Source organism: Jaminaea rosea (assembly GCF_003144245.1).
Source record: "Jaminaea rosea strain MCA 5214 unplaced genomic scaffold BDZ90scaffold_2, whole genome shotgun sequence".
NCBI lineage: Eukaryota > Fungi > Basidiomycota > Exobasidiomycetes > Microstromatales > Jaminaea > Jaminaea rosea.
In genome coordinates, this window is record NW_020289976.1 from 825,101 (window position 1) to 839,168 (window position 14,068).

A 14,068-nucleotide genomic window follows, 5' to 3' on the forward strand; every position below is an offset into this window, starting at 1 on the left:
GTCTCTTGCAGCTCGGCGTGCAGCTCCGAGCTTGATTTCCACCAACGCGCCCCTTCTCTGCTTTCAAGGCTTCACCTACTCAAGGCAATCATCAGCAGAGGCTATACCGGGCGACGGCAGTATGCTTCGTCGGTCGCAGCGTAATGAGAGTGCGAGTATACGGCGGTGATGCAACGGTGGCACGGCGAGTGACAGCGTAGGGACTGAGACGCCTGCGGGCGAGAGAGATATTTGCTTCGTGCCACTGGTATCACCGACCACCTGGCCGCGGTGGTACCCGCCAATCTCTCTCAGCGCCCTCACCTGCACCTGAACCCAACACTTTCATACCCATTCATATCAGCGCTGCCTTCTCCCCACGCGCCGCTCACGCCCACACGGAATTCCATCTTGTTGATTGCGCCGGTAGAGACGGCGCCCCCCCTTGTCATCGCAAAATCCGATTCCAGTTCCAGAGAGACAGCCCATGATACGTCGCGATCGGCCATCGTTGTGGGCCTGCATCTCGATGTTGCCATACTGTTCGACAGGCTTGGAAGGCGCAGAAGGGTCGACGACCATATCTGCCTTCACGTAGAGGCAAGAGTCTAGCTTTGTTCCTCAGGTCAGGACAAGGGGAATGAGGTGGGCCGTGAAGACTAGGGCGCAGGCCAGTCCCGTTAGCTTGAGGCGAGCACTGTCTTGTCAGTAAAAGGGAAGGAAGATGGCATCGCTTGAGATCTCTGCGGTAGCGTTAGTCGAGGCTTCAGGGAGAGCGCACGTTGGACTGCTTTCTTGTGGGCAATGCCCTCTCGCTCGCCGGCATCGAGCCAGTATTGAGTGCGCCCAGTCGAGCGTGGGCGAGAGGGCACGGGAGGTTAGTGCCAAGTAAGAAGCGTCAAGCAAGCAGCAATACCTGCTCGGTAAATAGCAAGTCGATTGCAGCATCTCTCCTTACCGCGATATCAGTTCCCCACGACATCAGTACCACCATGCACCTGGCCCTTTTCCTCGCCTCCGTAGCTGCCCTTGCCCTCTCGACTCAGCTGGTGCAAGCCTGTGGAGAAGGCGATCCTTGCTTCTATTTGAAGCTTGGCCTGCCGACCATACTTACCGGTGACCGGCCAACGGGTTTGGCGACATCGAGGTGCACACACACGGTGGTGAGACAAGCGGCGCTGTCGCCCACCAAAGACAATACTATTCTCCCTCGACTATCGATTGATGCCGGTAGAGAAAGCCGAGTGAATGAGGCTCACTGCTGCGAGCCCCTTGGTCGTCGTCGCTGCTAACACTCCTGCGAGACCACACGACGCAAGATGGTGAAGTTGGATCAAGGAGCAACGCCAGTCCGGCTCGGCTGCGTCTTGTGGGGCTCCGCCGGGTCGGCGTTGGTCTGTTGCCGCCCTTTGCCGGTGTTTGACTTGCGGCTTGCGACCCTGCAGCCTCTTTTCTCCTTCTCCACCTTCCATCTTCCATCCCAGCAGCACCTCATGGCAAGCTGGTCAATACCGCTGCGTCGATCGGCGCTCACTGCGAGGCAATCATCAAGATGCCTTGTCGCCTCTTCTTCACGACTGCAGCTGGAACAGCGTCGCTCGTACTCGATCCCGGTCTCGTCGTCCCCCTTCCCCGTAGCCTCAATACCCCCGCCTCTCAAGGGCATCCGTGTCCTCGACTTGACGCGCATCCTCGCTGGTCCCTACTGTACCATGCTACTCTCCGATCTCGGCGCTGATGTCATCAAAGTAGAAGACCCACAGGGCGGGGACGGGACACGCAGCTGGCTGCCCCCGGCTGCTCCCACTCTGGATCCACAGCATTTCCCTAAAGGCCTGGCGCAAGAGGAGGCGCAAAGATGGCTCGAACTACCGCCAGAGTCAGCCTACTTTCTCAGCGTCAACAGGGGGAAGAGATCTCTTACGCTTGACTTGAGGCAGAGAGGGGCCCAGGATATCATTCAGCGGTTGATTCGCGAGTCGGACGTCGTCGTCGAGAATTACCTGCCGGGCAAGCTTGCCAAATTCGGCTTGGGATACGAGCAGGTCAAGGCGATCAAGCCGGACATCATTTATGCTAGCTTGACGGGGTATGGGCAATCGGGGCCGTACAGTACCAGTCCGGGGTACGACGTGATCATTGCTGCGGATGCTGGGTTGATGCATATGTGGGTGCAGATGCATACCCCTCTTGACCGTCTGGAAGTGAGCTGACCACGATCTTTCTTCCCTTTCTTCGCTAGCACGGGTGAAGCCGACCGACCTCCAGTCAAGATTGGCGTCGCAATGACCGACCTCACGACGGGCCTGTATATCCATGGTGCAATCATGGCTGCTCTCATCGGGCGATCCCAGACAGGCAAAGGAGTCCATATCGATGCCTCCCTCTTCGAGTCGCAAATCGCTTCCTTGGCGAATGTGGCTTCCTCCTTCCTCGTTGCTGGAACAGAGGGAGGCAGACACGGTAGTGCTCATCCTTCAATCGTGCCATACAAGGTCTTCGAGACGAAGGACTCACCCATCATGATCGGAGGAGGAAATGATAGACAATACAAGACGCTAGTAGAGGCCATGGGCCGACCTGAGCTGGCTACGGACCCCTTGTTCAGGACGAACTCCGACAGAGTCAAGAATCGACAAGCGTTGGAGCCATTGCTGCAGTCTATCTTTGATGAACAACCGATTGACTACTGGATGCAGCGGCTGGAGGGTAAGTTGCCTGTCGCGCCGATTCGCAACATCAGGCAGACATTCGAGGAGCACCCGCAGAGCAAGGCAAGAGGGGTCGTCACAGAGCTGGACCACCCGAGAATTGGCAAGGTGAAAGTGACCAGCCCGGCGGTGCATTATGGCGAGGGGAGAATGCCTGTGAGTAAGGAAGAGCGTGTCCTGGTGCAAGGTGATGTTTGGCTCACAATCTGCTTCTCGCCGCACGCAGATCTCACGGCCGCCCCCTGTGTTAGGCCAGCACTCGTCCGAAGTGCTGCAGGAGTTGGGCTACTCGGGAGAGGAGGTGAAAGAGTTCAGAGCCGCGGGGGCCGTAGGCGCAGGGGCATGAGGCGAAGAGACCAGCGTACATCACCGTCGATTGCCGTCAATGTCATTGCGTTGCGTCTTCATCGTACTGTATCATTGCCTTTTCTTTTCGACGGAACGCTCACGCGACTTGATGGGCTCAAGTGGCGCTTTCATGCAAGGCGGAAAGGGGACGAGTCGATGGCGTCAATCTGTGCGGCCCGCCTTGATTGCATTCATGGCCTTTGATTTGCGTCCCTATCCTCCTTGCTTCTCCCTCTTGACTGCTATTTACCTGCTACGTGACGGGCGGTCGATGTGTCGTTTGCTTGGTGAGCAGCTTTAAGAGCTCGCCTGAATTGCGCCTCAGCCTGCTGACCGCCTCACTTCTCGTCCCTCGGCAGTCTTCAAGGGCATCGAGCCCATCACCCTCTCTAACCTCGTGACCAAGCCCGCCCACTCCATCATCAACCAAGCCTTCGACGCTCGCCTTCGCCTCGATGCAACCAGATCAGTCAATGGAGATGGCTTTGGTCTAGGATGGTACGACGCCGAGGCCTCTGCCTCCTCATCCACTTCCTTAGCGTACGTCGCCCCCCTCGATGATCACCCCGATACTGCGCCCATCGCATCCTCGTCCTCATCATCATCATCACCATCATCGAGCAAGGATCACCCACACCCCTCTGCACCCTGCATCTTCACCTCCGTCACACCAGCATGGAACAATCAGAACCTTCAACGTCTCTGTGAGAAGATCCGCTCGCCCCTCGTTTTTGCCCACATTCGCGCCTCCACGGCCGGAGCTTTGTCCGAGACCAATTGCCACCCTTGGCGGTACGGTCGCCTTATGTGGATGCACAACGGTCAAATTTCTTCTTTTGGTCTGCTGAAGCGCACGCTATTGGCTTCACTGGATGACGAGTTGTTGAACTTCCCGCAGGGTCAGACCGACTCGGAGTGGGCTTTTGCGCTGTTTCTGAGCCATTTGGATAGGCCAGGAAGAGAGGAAACTTTCGCGTGGGGAGAGCTCAAGGGGGCCATGGAGAGGACAATTGCTGACCTGAATAGATGGGCGAGGGAAAAGGGCGTCGAGGAGGTAAGCGCGAGGAGCGCGAACAGCAGAGCGAGCCCTGCGCTCATGATTACTGACATTGCCTCTTCGCTCGCCCCCGCCAGCCCTCCCTCATGAACTTCTGTGTGACCGATGGCCAGTCCATCGTCTGCACGCGCTACGTCTCCTCCTTGCACGATGAGGCTGCTTCCCTGTACTTTTCCTCGGGCACAAGCTTCTACGAGCGGGAGAAGGGCAGGTTCCGAATGCGCAAAGAGGACAGGAGGCAGAATATTGTGGTCGTGGCGAGCGAGCCATTGACTTTTGAAAAGGGTGAGCCGGCAAAACAGGTGTGTTCAGGGGATGCAACTTGGCTGACATTGCTCTGCATCGTCGCTAGCTGACTGGATGGAAGTCCCCACCAACACGATGATCATTGTCACACCCAAGATGAACGTTCTACAGATCCCCATCCTCGATGAGTACTCGCCCATCGATCGACCGCATCCCATGCATGTGCCGGTACGAGCGCCGTACGCCTCCTCCTCCTCGGCGACGTCGACCCTGACAAGACGAGAGGCGTCCCTTGCGAGGAGCCAGCTCAATGCGAAGGCACCGTCGTCTCTCCTGGCCATGGATGATGAGGTGAGAGGGCGAGCGATGGACAACGAAGGGGCCGAGGATGATGAGGCAGGGCATTTGCAGCAAAAGGCCAGGGGCGGGTCGACATCTACGCATAGGAGCCCGGCGTATGCATTGAATGCCGGCTTCCCTCCGAATTCGCATATAGCGTCGGTGGGAGGAGGGGCAGGGACAGGAGGAAGTGGAGCTGCGCCTGGCGTCGCTGCTGCTGCTGCTGTTGGGCCTTCATCGCCGACGAGCCCGATCAAGGTGACTGGAGCGACTAGCGCGACAGTAGCGGCTCGATGAAATAGATTGCGCGCCGACTAGCATACAGATATCCTCGAGCCATTGTACGGTAGTCTGAGCCGTGGCTGTCATGATGCGGGGGGGCCTTCGATCCCGACGCGCCACGACTGGCATTCCGCTGCGTCTCGTCTCCGCTTCCGTCCGTCGGGTCTGAACGATTGTCTCTTGCCGTCGATTCCCTCGCTATCAATTTCCATCATCATCACCAGCTCCGCCGCATACAGCCAGCGCTTCGCTCTGTCACGCCTGGAAGCGTGATCAGGGCTTGGCGAACCCTCTCGAGCATCATACGCTCGCTGCTTCCACGCCAGCATGCCGCCTCGACGAAGTACACGGGCTCAAACGGCTGCCTCTGCCTCGGCTTCGACGTCAGCCTCATCCTCGACAAATCGCAAAGCGACAACATCAGAATCAGCATCAGCAGCCCCCCTCGTCGTCATAATAGACTCGGACGACGATGATGTTCCGCAAAAGACGGCATCAAAGAAGCAACGCACAGCGCACTCACCAGCCACTCGCCCCCCGCCATCCAAGAAGGGGCCATCTCCGACGAAGCCTGCTCACGCATCTTCAGGCGCAAGTCTGAAGGTGCACAAGACTGTTGAGCTCCTGAGTAGTGAGACGGACGAGCTGGACTCGGACGGTCCTGCCGCTCGTGCCATTGCTGCCAAGGATCGACCATCCGCCTTCCCCCGAAAGACTCTCGGCCGCCCCTCTCCCTCCGTCGAGGCCACAGGGTCCATCGCCCTGCCTCCCTCAGCCGGACGTGCTCAAGACGACGATGACTACGACGATTTCTTCATGCGACGTCGTCCCATCTCGCGCAGCTCTGCCTCATTCACACACTCCGGCGCCGCAGGTGCTGCTGAGCGCAACGGCAGTAGTACGGGGCGACTGAGTGCTGGTGCTCGCGCCGGTGAAGGGCAGGAGAGTGACGCCTCCCCTGGCTCAGACGATGCCTCCTCATCATCCTCATCGAGCTCGTCAAGGAAGCGCCGAGGTCCTGGCAGGCCCAAGAAGCACAGGATAGGGGGACGCCTGCCGAGTTGGACGCGACGGGGAAAGATTGTCGAAGAAGACGACGACGAGGATCAAGCCGAAGCTGGGCCGAGCAACGGACGTCGCCGTCGCCGCCGTAGCTCGGGCAGCGGCAGTGGTAGTGATGCGAGTAGTCAAGAGTGGTGGGCTTCTAGTCAAGGGAAGGAGGGCGAAGGAGGTACGCAGAGACGTAGGAGCAAGAAGAAGAGGCAGGAGGGCCAACGCAGCAGCGTCAGCTTGACACCGCCGCCCGAGTTGGCTCAAGAGCGTGAGTGACAGCATGAAATAGGTCACGATATATCACGTGAGGAGCTGACCATGTGACACTCTTCTCGATCACGTTGCAGACATCTCTCGCATCAGGGAGATCCTCGACGCCAAGCACCCTCTCCCGCCCTCCCTTGCGCGTACGGCCGACAGCGATGATGATGAGGATGGCGATCTAGTGGGCGAAGCATACAGTCACGATGCCGAAAGAGACGTCGACATGGTCTATGGTCCCGGCGGCGCAAATGGCAGGTCAAGCAGCATCGGCGTCGGCTCCTCTCGACGACCCTTTCCACGCTCAAGTGCGAGCGCCTCGGATCGAAACGTCCGAGGAGGGTCACAGAATCGCGCAAGCTCAGCGAATGCACCTGCCCCTTCCATCCACCCAGACCTTGCGCCATACCTGAGAGGCTCGCAGGCGCCTAGCATGAGGGCCAGGGCGAGAGCTGAACAGGAGGAGCGCGAGAGGGCGCGCAAGGAGAAGGAAGAAAGGGAGAAGACGCAGCCGCAGGGCTTACAGAGGGTCGAAGAGGACGAGGATGCAGAGAGCGATGGCGTCATCCTCGTTGAATCGTCAGACACCGAAGAGACGAAGCGCAAGGCCAGCCGCAAATCGGACGCGAGCGCCATGCAAGCCAAGAAAAGCAAGCCTTCTCCCGAACCCATCAACCTTATCGACTCAGACACGGAGGACGAAGACGCCAGAGGAGGGCCTCTCTTCGTCGATGCCCCCACCTCCCTTTCGTCCTTCACCACCACTGCTGCGCCTCCTGATACCCAAGCAAATGCAGCTGGCGAAGGAGATCGCATTCGCCTGACTCTGCGTTCCTCCACCGGCTCTACACTGAGTGTCAACGTGCGCCGGACCACCACGTTTAGAAGGATGTTGGAGCATTTTGCCTCGACGGCAGAAAAGGACGGTACGGCGCGCAAGGCTGGCATGACGGCTGCCAGTATCATCAAGAAGGCAAGAATGGTCTGGGATGGCGAGACGATGAAGCTGGACGGAGCAGTGGGCGATGTCGAGGAGTTGGAGGAGGACGAACTGATTGATGTGCTGTGGTAGGAACGGGAGGAGAGGCGATGCGGAGGAAAACACGAGCGGCAGTCGTATACCATCCTTACTTGTTGTGTCACCCTTTTTCAGCGTTCCATTGATCATCATCGTATGCATGACATCAGCTCACTGCTTGCCTCGGTCGTGCGACACCTCTTCTCCTCAGTCCAGTACGCTATTGACCTCAATAACCGCGCCATGGCTGCTGGCCCTGCTGTCCATAATGCCCGCCTTGTCCATAGCCTGCCCCGCCACTCTGCTGTTGAGAGGCGCCTCCATACTGCCCCTGGTGCTGGGGAGGCGGCGGAGGTGCACCGCCGTAGTAGCCCGCTCCGGGAGTCGAAGACTGAGGCGGTGGGGGTGGCGGCCTGCTCCCATAGGCGCTGCTCGGGACTCCGTAACCGCCGTAGCCTGATGAGGGAGGGACGGGTGCCGTCGAGGGCGGGGCGGGGTATCCTCCCACTAATCCTGCACCTGATGGCTGGGCTGGAGGAGCCGGATAGTAGGGAGATGAGGACGCTGCCGAGGAAGGCGGCTGGTAAGCGCTGTAAGTGGGATGGCTGTATTGCGGCTGCGGCTGCTGCTGTGGCGCTGGAGGTGGTGCGGGCGAGGAATAGCCGTAGCTTCCCTGCCTTTGTGGCTGATGCTGATGTTGCTGCTGAGGAGGTGGAGGCGGCGCAGGACTCGAAGCACTAGCAAAAGGCCCGGACGTAGCAGGGCCAAAGTTGTACGGCGAGGCTGCGCTGCTATTTCGCTGCTGCTGCTGTGGTGGAGGAGGCGGAGGAAACGAAGAGTACGATGGCCGCGCTGGAGGAGGTGGAAGGCCAGGAGAGGTCGGAGAGCTGATTGAGGATGAGGATGAGGGCGGAAGTGGGTAGTGTTGGGTGCTTTGCCCGTGCTGGAACGATGCCGTTGCCGATGGTGGAGGCGGCGCGTGATGCTGTGCAGGCGAAGGGCTAGGTGATGCGCCGTACGCTCCATATGATGCCTGCCTCGTCGTAGCGTTAGGCAGAGGTGGGGGCGGTGGTCCACCTGCTGAACCACCCAAGCCCATCCTACTCATACTCCCTTCCAAGCCACTGCTGCTGTCGCTTCTCCCGGCACCGTCAAGCTTCCCCTGCCACTCCGCCTCTCCCTCTAACTTCTGTCTCTCCCTTCCCCTAGTCTCATGCCACTCTTTCGACCCCACCTTCAGACCCCTGGCAATGTCCCCAGCCTCCTCATAGAACTGAAGGCCTTTTCCTAATGCGGCGCGAACTTCAGCACTCGCCCCCTTTGCGGCCGACAACCTGCTGACAAGCGCCTCACGGGCTCGACTCTTCTCTTCCCATTGCTTCGCGATGCGCGACCCTTCGGGAGAAGAGTTGATCCCGTTCCACAGCCGTGTGATTTCCGAGAGAAGGTGCCCTTGCGTTGCCAAAGCCTGTGAAATCCTCTGCTGCCAGGGCCGGAACTTGTCTAATTCCTGACGAAACAGAGCAGCTTCCTGTGCCGCCTGATTGGGGTTCTCGCCTGCTCCGCCTGCGTCTTCACTACTCTCGCCTCCAGAGGACGAGGAAGACGACTTCTTGCCCCCTCCGCGATGAGACAAGATGAGAAGATGTCCGATGTCGTCGGTTTGCAGCTTTTCGCGTAGTTCGGCCAGCAGGGAGTCCCGTTCGCGCTTGACTTTGGAGAGCTTGACCAGGTGGGAGTCCAGCGCTTCCACATCGCTGCGGAGCTTAGAAATCGCGTCTGTGCTTGCCTGCTCGTCACTCTCGGAGAGGTCAAGGAGGGACATGCCTCCGCTGTTCGAAGCACCAGGCCCGCCAGCGCCGCTGCTGCCGCTGAGCGCCTCGGCAAATGCTTGCTCCAAAGCTCCTCTCCCCTGCACCAGCAGCCCGATATCCTTCTCGTAGTCCCGCCACTTGGCCTCGATCCGCCGATCATTCTCCTCAGCCTGCCTGAGCGCTTCACGGTTGCTTTTGATTTCGGCGCGCAGATCCTTCACTTTCGCCTGCGCCCCCGAGGGCTCCTGCGACCAATTCAGGCCATGCTTCGCTCTGGCCTTCTCGCAGAGACGGGACTCCTCATCCAGCAAGTCAGACGCCGTGCCGAGGTCGCTGTTCGCCGTCTGACGGAGGGAGGTAATCCGGCGTAGTGCATCTTCGATGCCTGCTGAGCCTGGGGCGGAGAGACCGTCCGCACCCCTTGCCCCTCCGCCGGCAGCTTCTTCCTGCGACCAAGTCATGACCTGGGTGCCTGGGTCGACAAGCGACTCGAAGCCCGCGCCTTCGCCGCTGTTTGCACCGATCTTGACTGCCAATCGGAATCGCTCCAGCGCAGCAGGCAAGCCCATGCCATCAAGCGTCGCCACCCGCTCGCCTTCGGCTACATCACACCTCTCGGCCTCTGCTCTCGCAAGCTTGGCCTTCTCCTCGGAATACATGGAAGCGCGCTCGTGCACGCCGAGGGGCACAAGCTTAGCAAACAGGTCGGGGCCTACAGCGCGCTGTACCTCTGGACTGGAATAGACCTCCTGAATTGTGATGAGCTGCGCAGGCTTCGTGGCATCGATGGCGGGCAAGGACGTTTCGGAAGGGAGGATGTCGTGGTAGATGAAGTCGTTGTCCTTCACTGCTTGGGCGCGCTTCTCTGACACGATGGACAGGTGAGTGGAGACGATGCTGATGATTGCAGGGCCGGCATCGTTGGGCATCGTGTACGCGCTGGAGGTGATGCTGGTGTAGCCAAAGGTGGTAGCCGCCGAAGCTGATGGGCCAGAAGAGGAGTGATTGGACGAGAATTGGTTGGAGAGCTTGAGTGCCTCTTTGGAAAGGGTCTCTGCCATCGTCAAGCGGACGAGAGCGTGGCCGTGCTGCGAGGCTGATGCGTCGGTCTGCGACTTGTAGTACTGAGCCAGCGAAGAGTAGTGCTTGGCCTTGGCCGCGATGAGAAGACCCCAGATGCGGTCGATGGTCTCCTTCGACACCCACTCCTTTGCCTCTTCCGCAGCCGTCGTGTAGCCCGCTGCGACGCCGCTAGCCAGCTTTGCGATGAGCCCAGGGCTGCTCTTGCCATTGAGTGTCTTCTCGAGAAAGACCTCGTTGGCTTGAGTGAGGAGCAGTGGTACGAGAAAGCGGAGTAGGTTACGAGACATGTCCGTCGAAGGGGCGTGAAGGAAGTTGTCATTGATGTAGGTGAGGAAGCCAGCAGCTTGACGCAGAGCTGTGTACGCTCTCTTTGTGCCATCGCCTTCTGAAGCAGAGGCGAGGGATGCCGACGAGGCAGAGGGCGAGGTGACATTGGCCTTTGCGTCTGCCTCGCCGCCTGCTCCTCCCAGCCGCGTGGTAGTCGATGCCATTGCGCTAAGAGTGGCGCCGATGTTGAATATGACGCTAGCCTTTTCGTAGGCGAGCGAGAATTGGCTGATCGGTTTTGTAGTGAAGGCCTGAGAACGAGTGACCAAAGTATGAGAATCAGCATCGGTGAGATCCTCTCCCGCGCACGGCATGACGCCTGACTCACATCCTTCCAAGTGAAGGGCACTCTGAGCTCAGGAAAGCGGACTTCGAGCATCTCCAAGATGTGAAACCACTTGTAAAGTAGGTCTCTGGCCGTCCTATCACTACCGGGTGATCCTCTCAATGCATCCGTCCTCGCCCTTGCCAATGCACCCAACGCCGACGAGTAGCGTTTTGGATCCTCGCCATAGGAAGAGGAGATGAGGGAGCGAACTGGTGTGGCAACGTCGACTTCTTCTGTCTGTTTGAGCGGAATCCACAGCAGTGGAGTCTGATGAACGCTGGCCGCCATGTTCGTGGAAGTGGTGGTAAGGAGGACAAGTCCGCGACGCCGTTGCGCCACGCTCAGCCTTTGCCGCATCGACTCGCATGGCCCGGGTGGATGGCCCATGCGCTCGCAGCACGACTCCACACAAAGTGCGGCGCAACTCTTGGCTCTCTTCCTTCCTTTGACTTGACAACATTCAACGAGAGGCTGCCGGCGAGCGAAGCCATTGAGCAAGGGTCACGACGGTCAGATCAAGAAGAAGCATACGAATTGAAATGAGCAGGAAGAGGAAGAAGCCAAGCGGAGTTCATTCGACACAGGATGGCGCTGAGCGGCGAGAATGCTAGGAAGCTCGGCATGTGGATCCTCGGCCATTGTCGCACGTCGTTCAAGGATTGGCCTGCTAGGCACGAAACGTCAACTGATCTTTGCGCTGGCCTGTCGTGCAAGTCTAGGGTATTACTCACACAGACGACCGTCAAGTCATCGCCGCCTTGATCCGTGGTAATCACGCCTTTGATCACCTGCAACAGCGTCCCGCAATCGCCAAGTCAGAGCGGACACTCATGAAAATCAGCAGTAGGGATCTGCACTCGTACTCACCTTGTGGTTCGGAGTCAGGCTGAACCAAGCCTATTGTCAGGCATCGTAGCGTAGATCAGTCAGTCGCCACTCGAGTGCAAGGAGACGGTTCCCCCTCCCGGAGCTTACCTGGAGCCTCCCATTCGTCTGACCCGAGCCGTCAAAGGTGGTGTTTCCCATCTCGTAGCTAGTCCACGTAGCCTTACTATTACACCCATTGATATCCCCTCGCGAGCCATTGGGGGGCACAAACCAGCCAGTCAGGGTCGATCCGGGGATGAGGCCTTGTTTTTCAGCGCCCGTGACTGTAATGCCAGGGGCGGTTCTACAGACGTGAGGATGAGCGAAGGTGAGTAAGAAGAATGGCAAGGAAGGAAGCTGTAGGAGAGGTCTGAGGCTCACTGGAGGCAGAGCACCGCGGCACTACCACAGTCTTCGGCCGCGGCTGGACGGTAGGTGCGACTCAGTCAGTAAAGAGTGGTGATCGACCGTCACGCAAACGCTCACCCGCGTTGAAAATGGCCGTCAGCGCCGTCGAGGCGAAGGCGATACAGGCAAAGGCGAGCATACTGGGACAGGAGGGGTCGAAGCGGCACGCGAAGGGTCAGAAGGGAAGGGCACGATAAGAGTGCATCGCTGAGGTCACGACACTCTTGAAGCTGCAAGCAAAGGCGGCTGACAGCCTCGCTCGTATCTTTCCGCAGAGGGCACAGGGTGCGGGTCGGATGCAAACGACACGGACGTCCGTGAGGTGCAATGGGCTGTGTCATTGCATCGAGACTCATACAGACACCTCAGCGCGCCACAGACGAGGCTACAATCACGCCGGCGGAAAGTAGCAGCACCGTGCGAAGGGGTAAACCAGTAGGGCACAGGGCCTTCCCACCTCATAAGCCTTCCAGCAAGGTATCTTCCATCAGCTCTGCCTCATGCGGGGAGCCTTCGCGCGGGGGATCTTCCTGTGGACGAAGAAGGCTCGCACTTAGTCAGCTCAATCCTCGAGGCTCTTCCACCTCTCGTACGTACACAGATCACTGTGAGGTCGTCTCCACTCATGGAAGAGCGGATCACGGCGTTGGTAACCTGCAGGTACGGCCAATAAGTGGGAGAGAGCATGAGGGACTGCAAAACTTCAGCAGACACAAGACGGCTCTGACTTTGTCACCTGGTGAGAGACTAAACCACGCCTGTAGACGGGCGAGGGTCGTGCTCAGCTTGTCAGTCAATTTGGGCCATCCAATCGACATGATCGCTGCGCACCTGAAGCCTTCCCCTGCCCTGCTTCGTTCCATCAAAGACGGTATCGCCCATCTCCTGTGACGACCACGTTGCCTCGCCATAACATCCCTTGATAACACCACTTGCTCCATTGGGAGCCACGATCCAGTTCGTAAGATCAGAGCCGTTGGTACGTCCTTGGTATTCTGCACCCGTCACGCTGATCCCGGGTGCCGTTCTACGAGGTTGGGGATCAGCACAAGTGTGAGGGGAGAGCGACGGTGAGATACTCACTGGATACACTGTGTCCCAGCGCTGAGACAGTCGTCCCATCCAGCTGGGTCGGCAGCTGCAGAGGAGGAACAGACACGCTGTCAGCCAGTAGCGAGTAGCGGCGAATGTGAAGAGTACGGCGCGCACCCGAGCTCAAGAAGCCCGAGATTGCTGGCGAGGCGAACACGAGGTAGGCGAAAAGAAGCATGGACATGGCGCGACGGGCTGGCTCCTGGTCGAATGGACTTCTTGGTTGCGTGAGGCACGAGCAAGGACGAGGGACGGAAGGGAGGCCTCTTTTTTGCTCTGCAGTGATACTGGCCAAGATTAGACGTCGGCGAGGGTACAGGGTGACGTGCAATCTCTCGCCGCTTTCAAAGCGTACCTCGCCCCCACCATCGCATCATCATCCGCTTAGCTCGCCTGTGACCAGGGCTTCGCCAAGAGAAGTCATGCGTGTGAGGGGACACGATCTGACGTTGCCGTACGGAATCTATTGGGCGTGGGCTGACCACGAGTCGAGCCAAAGCGCCAGCGTTGCCTTGTCTTCGGCGGCTACACTCTTCACGGGCGGAGTTAGCGGTGAGCAGTAAAGCGCCAGGTCATCCTCTGCTCGCCTGGAAGAGAGCTTATTGTCCTCGACCTGTGCGTAGGCAAATGAATGGCGCTCGATCAACGCTACAACACATACATCGCCCTTCTGACACTCACCACGTTGTCCTGGTCCATGGTAAAGAACCCCAGTATTCCTCGATTCTCTCCGCTGCCGTCGTAGGTAGTCACCCCGTCCTCACTCCAGTTCCAGTCCCACGCCGCCTCAAAGCCACATCCAGTCACATTGCCGTGGCCACGATGGTCAAGAACGTACGCTGTGATGTATGTGCC

The 14,068-nt window shown here is 58.9% G+C and overlaps 5 protein-coding genes across 5 annotated transcripts; 3 read left to right on the plus strand and 2 right to left on the minus strand.

Moving 5' to 3' along the window:
• Window positions 1-1,409: 1,409 nt before the first annotated feature.
• BDZ90DRAFT_249386 (CAIB/BAIF family enzyme) lies at window positions 1,410-3,036 on the plus strand (the record flags this gene model as incomplete). Its single annotated transcript, XM_025507655.1, has 3 exons — window positions 1,410-2,146; window positions 2,222-2,846; window positions 2,917-3,036. Exons 1-3 carry the CDS (start codon window positions 1,473-1,475, stop codon window positions 3,034-3,036), a joined length of 1,419 nt encoding a protein of 472 aa, XP_025364216.1. The 5' UTR covers window positions 1,410-1,472.
• Window positions 3,037-3,218: 182 nt separating this feature from the next.
• BDZ90DRAFT_230469 (N-terminal nucleophile aminohydrolase) lies at window positions 3,219-5,015 on the plus strand. The gene is made up of 4 exons (XM_025505480.1): window positions 3,219-3,325; window positions 3,398-4,092; window positions 4,173-4,380; window positions 4,448-5,015. Exons 1-4 carry the CDS (start codon window positions 3,232-3,234, stop codon window positions 4,975-4,977), a joined length of 1,527 nt encoding a protein of 508 aa, XP_025364217.1. The 5' UTR covers window positions 3,219-3,231; the 3' UTR covers window positions 4,978-5,015.
• Window positions 5,016-5,151: 136 nt separating this feature from the next.
• On the plus strand, window positions 5,152-7,470 carry BDZ90DRAFT_230470 (hypothetical protein). Its single transcript, XM_025505481.1, has 2 exons — window positions 5,152-6,283; window positions 6,363-7,470. The coding sequence occupies exons 1-2, from the start codon at window positions 5,290-5,292 to the stop codon at window positions 7,346-7,348; spliced, it is 1,980 nt and encodes a 659-aa protein (XP_025364218.1). The 5' UTR covers window positions 5,152-5,289; the 3' UTR covers window positions 7,349-7,470.
• A 53-nt stretch (window positions 7,471-7,523) lies between these two features.
• BDZ90DRAFT_258519 (BRO1-domain-containing protein) lies at window positions 7,524-11,134 on the minus strand (the record flags this gene model as incomplete). Its single annotated transcript, XM_025508081.1, has 2 exons — window positions 7,524-10,769; window positions 10,847-11,134. The coding sequence occupies 2 exons, from the start codon at window positions 11,132-11,134 to the stop codon at window positions 7,524-7,526; spliced, it is 3,534 nt and encodes a 1,177-aa protein (XP_025364219.1).
• A 1,445-nt stretch (window positions 11,135-12,579) lies between these two features.
• Window positions 12,580-13,397, minus strand: BDZ90DRAFT_258521 (hypothetical protein; the record flags this gene model as incomplete). Its single annotated transcript, XM_025508082.1, has 6 exons — window positions 12,580-12,651; window positions 12,719-12,775; window positions 12,850-12,879; window positions 12,953-13,148; window positions 13,205-13,259; window positions 13,331-13,397. The coding sequence occupies 6 exons, from the start codon at window positions 13,395-13,397 to the stop codon at window positions 12,580-12,582; spliced, it is 477 nt and encodes a 158-aa protein (XP_025364220.1).
• Between the last annotated feature and the right edge of the window lie 671 nt (window positions 13,398-14,068).

Excerpts from the sequence above, each read along its gene's own strand:
- BDZ90DRAFT_230469 (XM_025505480.1), top strand. The coding sequence starts at position 3,232 with ATGGCCTTTGATTTGCGTCCCTATCCTCCTTGCTTCTCCCTCTTGACT. Across the intron at positions 3,326-3,397 it reads GTCGATGTGTCGTTTGCTTG|TCTTCAAGGGCATCGAGCCC; the intron begins GTGAGCAGCTTT and ends GTCCCTCGGCAG. Across the intron at positions 4,093-4,172 it reads GGGAAAAGGGCGTCGAGGAG|CCCTCCCTCATGAACTTCTG; the intron begins GTAAGCGCGAGG and ends CGCCCCCGCCAG.
- BDZ90DRAFT_230470 (XM_025505481.1), top strand. The coding sequence starts at position 5,290 with ATGCCGCCTCGACGAAGTACACGGGCTCAAACGGCTGCCTCTGCCTCG. Across the intron at positions 6,284-6,362 it reads GCCCGAGTTGGCTCAAGAGC|ACATCTCTCGCATCAGGGAG; the intron begins GTGAGTGACAGC and ends ATCACGTTGCAG.